Source organism: Apaloderma vittatum, unplaced genomic scaffold (genome assembly GCF_000703405.1).
Source record: "Apaloderma vittatum isolate BGI_N311 unplaced genomic scaffold, ASM70340v1 scaffold44080, whole genome shotgun sequence".
In the NCBI taxonomy this organism is placed as follows: domain Eukaryota; kingdom Metazoa; phylum Chordata; class Aves; order Trogoniformes; family Trogonidae; genus Apaloderma; species Apaloderma vittatum.
In genome coordinates, this window is record NW_009694793.1 from 14580 (window position 1) to 20271 (window position 5692).

General features: G+C 39.4%; 1 protein-coding gene across 1 annotated transcript; it reads right to left on the reverse strand.

Moving 5' to 3' along the window:
* Nucleotides 1-855: 855 nt before the first annotated feature.
* SNAP29 (synaptosomal-associated protein, 29kDa) lies at nt 856-4704 on the reverse strand. Its single transcript, XM_009868788.1, has 4 exons — nt 4514-4704; nt 3768-3853; nt 2574-2657; nt 856-1013 (listed from the first exon to the last, which is right to left on the reverse strand). Exons 1-4 carry the CDS (start codon nt 4666-4668, stop codon nt 856-858), a joined length of 483 nt encoding a protein of 160 aa, XP_009867090.1. The 5' UTR covers nt 4669-4704.
* Nucleotides 4705-5692: the final 988 nt, after the last annotated feature.

Genomic DNA, 5692 nt, shown 5'->3' on the forward strand with positions numbered 1-5692 from the left:
CTGAATAAGCTGAGAAAGAGAAGAAAACATAAAAGCAGATGGTAACAATTTCTACTGAAAAAATCTGTAGGAGCACATATGTTTTAAGTCCTGATTTTGTTGCACAAACTTTTTGGGTCACTGTCAATATTTCTTGCAGACCATAACATACCCTTAGAGAGCTTAACTGAAAATACTGCAAAGGTGGTAGCATTTAGTGACCCAAACGTAAAAACCACAGTTTGTGGACCCACCATTTGGCAACAGTCATGTCAGGCAAGGGAACATGCACAGGATACTATCAATTACCACATGACACCCTTGATATTTTACAACTTCCACAGAACAGTTCGTTCCTTAAGCCCCAGAGATGCCAGAAAACAGTCACTTCGAATTATTTTTACAGCTGGAAATCAGCATTTTTTAAGAATTTAAAATAGCTGTAGGTAAACAGAATTAGCAACGTTTGCTCTGAACAAAGAAGCACATTCTGTTCCCCTGCCCCCTCCCCAAACCAGAGGTAAAAGGCAGTTACTTGTCTCAGCACAGCTCCCAGGCCAAGGACACTGAAGTTTTGCAGACTGCAAATTCCTCCGTGCACGTGACGCACAGTTACACAACTGAGCAGGGCATCCAGCACAAAAGCATCTACCAAGTGCCCAGAGATTGTACTCAACGTACGCTTCTCCCATGGACATTAAGAAGAAATTTAAGGTATTATGCTGCACTTAAGATTATGCAGTTTTAATGACAACAAAATCAATAACAGATCAAAAAAGAGAAACAGATACTGTCCAAGATTTTTTTTTAAGAGATCAGTTGAGATAAAACATCGAAGAAGAACTGCAGCTGGACAAAAATAATTCTAAAACTCCTTTAAAGTTGTCGGACTTTTTTATCAGTGCTTTTAATATTGACATCCAGTGTCTCTACTTTTTTTGTTAGCCGATCCAGCATATCGTCCTGCTCCTCTATTTCTGTCTGCAGGCCAAGAGCAAGGTTTTTCAGACGACTCAGCCCAGAAGACATCTCATCTGTCAACAAAGAGAGGGACCATAAGGAACCAGCGCAGTATAAAACATGCTGTCAGGATTCCCTCTTCTCTGAAACTCTGGTTTAGAAAATGTGAGTTAAAACCCCTCAAGTCTGAGTGTCCTCCAATTGCGGAAGCATCAATACTTTAACGCTTCTACCAAATTAATACCAGAAATAATAATTTCCTTTTTTTCCATTACAAGTTAAATACAAATGCTTAAATCAAATTGGATCTTTATAAAATGACATGTAGTTTTCACTTTTTTTTTAAGAAACATAGTAAATTAGGTGCCTCTTTTCTCAGCTCAATATACACAATACGTTCAGTATCCCAACTGTTTTTCTTTCAACTTCATGCAGAGATACTGTCAAGATGCTGAAGATTTAAGCAGCTAGTTATTTAACATGGACGGGAAAATTCCATTTCCAGATTTTCTAATTTGATGACTTATTGCATGATTGAGTGGTATAAATACTTCTGAGACCAGTAACTTTTGCAAAGCTTGCGAGTAGAAAAAGTGTTCTTCCCCTAACGCTTATGCTTGATTATTTCTCTTGATCTGCTCCTTTCTGATTTCTTTCCAATCTCTCCTTTCTAGGTCAGCTAAGCAGTGACACATGTAAGCAAAGAGGCACTTTGTATATATGCTACAGAACAAAGGAAGAGGAAGTCAGCTGAATGGTTTTGGGAAGTAATAAAAGAAATGCAGCAAATTCAAAAATTAAATATTTAGTGCCTTTTGATTCTTCTGTTTTCTGCAAAACATATTTCTTTCAAAAGCAGTGCACAGCTGTACATTCTTTGTGTCCAGAGTGCTGTACAATTTAGTATGTGGCTGTCAGGCATCTCGGAATGCAGGCGGCAAGCTTTAGCGAAAGCTGTAGCTAGTCTCCACACCACTACAACCTGGATGGCACTGTGAAGCAGTGTTTCCTTATTAATATTACCAGTACCTGCTTCATAACATTTTTCACAATGGATGGAGAAGTTGGCCCAGTAATATTCCAGTCAACTTGCAGGATGATTTGAAGAAAACATTTTCGTACCCTGAATGCAAGTGTTACGGGATACTTCAGCCCATTTCCTCATTCAAATGACATTTGGCATTTTTCTCATTGTCAGTGTATGACTGAGGAGTGCTCGTGCTTTTGGCGTGATTTTCCCCCTACCCCCAACTATTGCTAAAGCACTAGCACAGTTGAATATTGATGACAATAGCCTATCAGTTTCTGCAGTAAATTTATACTATTCCAGGCACCCAGACCACTTTGTTTCCAGCTGGTTTCCTAGGAAATGCATTTCTAACTCAGATTTGTTACTAATATTTGCAAGTAGTTGACCCACAGATATCGCACAGCATTCCACCATTCAAATAATACATGTTTCAGTCAAACTCTGGATTTTGCCTAGTAGAGAGTTTTGAAATGCAGAATACAAGCGATTTTTTTATTATCAAATTTCACATGTAAACTAAACAAAAAAGTGTTACGTTGTGGTTTTTTCTGGCTCAAGAACCAAAAATTTAATTACATCAAAAAGCTTCAATTTTCACACTCACCTAAGTTGTTATCAATTTTCTGGTGGTAAGCTCGCAGGTGTTGGTTCTTTGGATATGAATCCCTTTGCACTGAAGAAAGTAGCTCTGCTTTGCCGAAATCACTGCCTGTTGACAGTATAAAACACAGAATATTGTACAATTAAAGGATAGCAAAAGGCTTTGAAGTTTTAGAAGGGCTATTAACAATTCACCTGACCACAGCTGCCACTTCAATCACATAACCTGTTAGTAGGAGTATGAAAAGTAGTCTAACACCACTACCTGTATAGGGCATCCCTCAAGATGAACAGTTATTAAGCTACCATTACTCTCTTTTGGGCTGCATTTTGTAGTTCCACTAAGTAGTAGAGAGAAAAAAAACAAAACCGAACAAAAATCCCACAGACACCCAACCAGCCAAGCTCCTGCCAGCAGTTGGTGCTCCTCAGGCAGTCTCAAGCCACCGGAGAGTTATTTCTGCCCTCTACTGGAGAGACTTTTAACACTACAGGGAGTGAAATGAAGATGTTACCAAAAGGCAACTTTTTACTTACAGAGCTACAACTCTAAAGGTACCCCGCTGCTTTCCCACTCCTACTAAATAACTGAACCTCACTTTCAAAAAGGAACAGTTTGTAGATAAAAGTCATCACAGAAGTTAAGGCATCGTGAGAACGGGGAACAAGACCAAACCCCGTGCACTTTCTTGCATGACTCAGGTAATGACTTGAGTGTGAAGGGGTTCAGTCCATGTTTGAGACAATAAGGAAGATTATCTGGAAGCTTTAACCAATGACGATTTAAAAGGAAAACCTCTGAACATACAAGTTAACATTCTGGCAAACATAGCACTGGGCTGCCTGCACGTTGTGTGGATTTTTCACTATAGTCTCCTCTGTGCAAATGTAAGCGCTGGGTGCTTTTAAAATCTTTAGTGGGTATAGCATAAATCCCCCCCAGGAAGGGCTAAATCAAATCTATCCAAGTAGAAAAAAAAAAAAAATCATGTCTTCACCATAGGCTTAAAGAGTTTTAGGGGAAGCAATTCCCCAGACTTCAAAGCCACGAAGGCTGAGACACAAATCCCCAGACGTCAGGCAGTAATGTAAGTCAGCAGCTGGGCGGGCTGAAAGGTCTCTGCCTTCACCCATGTGCCAGTTTGCCACATATTGATGATAAATACTCAGTGTACAACAAAAAAATAAAATTACAAACCTGAATTATCTAGCTTCCTTAAATTTGGATGACTTTCCTGGTATTTTGATTCTTGTTCTTTACTAGACATCATTGCTTCTTTTAGTCTAGCAACAAAGAGAATAAAAAGAAAACATTCCTATGGACCAGGGGCCTCAACTTTATTCAATTTTATACAAGAACAAATTTGTTAAACCTGCCCCGAACCATTCCTTTAAAATGTACTATTAGCATTTGCCTTCAGTGAAAGCAGAACTGGTTGCATTAGTGCAGAAAATAGCGCACGGAACCACGGATATCAAAACTAGAGGAAACCAATGCATGCTGCTTTACCAGCTTTTACATACATTTCTCATCTGAAGAGAGACAAGAACTTTCACAGTAATTTCACAACGATTAATTTTTATTTACACCTTTTAAGAGAAGCTAGAGAAATACACATCATATTTAACTGGAAGCATGTCAACGCTACAAATAATGATTTCCTGATAAGACTGAAGAGCATGATGATTCAGAAGACTCTGAAGAATGACTTGTGTAATTTTGTGCAATTGTTTGACTTAATTTCCCACAAATATGAAGTTATTCTTATCACTACAAATACAAATAAAAGATGTTTTTCCCAGAGTTAAAGGAAAGAGGGAGCTAGACACCATCTCAGGAGTCTACTTGACAGAATCAACAGATCTTTTAAGTTCTGATTTTCTGGTGACATTTCAGAGATGCCGCAGGAGATAATTCCCAAGTAAAATGTCAATTTTACTTACCTGCTGTTAGCATAATATTCAGGGGTTCCATTCTGCTCTGGCTTGCTCTCTGGAGGTTTGGCTTTGAAGTAGTTTACCAAGCCCCCCCAAACACTCTTAATGCTATTTATGTGCTTTTGACTAGTCTTCAAGTCCTGGTCCATTTTATCTACCATCTGCTCTGTGCGCTTCAGTGCCTCTCCTTGACGTACGAGCTCCTAACAGATATGGACAGAGAGACAGAAGCTAGCAAAGCCAAGATAAACTGGAAAATCAAACATACTTAACAGACACTTTAAAGAAAAATAACAGGGTTCCTTTACCGGTGTCGATTATTTCTAAAGGCATATAGCTTTTTCATTTGCACCTCTTCCTCCAGGGCACTTCCACCACAAGTTGCAAGTCAGCCACAGCCTTAACCAGCTCTAAAGTCCTCACCACGATGCAATGCTGGTTCCTGACACCTACCGCAGCACCCAGGAATTTTCTGCATTGGCCTTCTGTCAGGTTGACATTTGTATCTCTTCCTTGATGGAACAAGCACGGCACCAGATGGGTGACGTAGTGAAAGCACAAAAGCTTATGTCTGGAAACTGAGCAAGCAGAACTATTTCTAGTCGTAAAAGACACCTTCATTGGGAAGGGATACTATTTTCACATTACTGGGATAGTCCCGGTGATTTAGAAAGAGAATAACCAAAGGAAATAAACACATATAGAGTTTTTTCATACTGCAGCAATGATCTTTTTGGTAATACTACCAGGGCAGGATTTAAAAATTTTGATGTATACAATTATGTTATTTGTAATTCAGCAGCACAAACACTATTCCAGAGTAACCCAGGGAATAATTCTGGAAGGAAAACTGCCTGCAGCTAACACTAGTGCAAAACGAAGAACTTGTGTTCATACTCTCTTTAAACTTTGGGGAATTCTAGCTGAATATTCTTTTTCTCCCACCAACAAAGCAGCCAGCACATAGCATTCAAGTTTCACCACGAGCCTAAACTCCTGATTTCTCACTCCTGTTATGCCATACAAACAAATCACGAGTTCTCAGAAGTGCCAGGAGAAACATCTTCAGCACAAGCACCGACTGCAACTTGTGGATGCTCTCAGGTTAATTTAGGCAACCACGTTACTAACGTTCAAAGGAAACGTCCCTTGAGCAGGTGACACAGCGGAGAAGACCTTGATGAG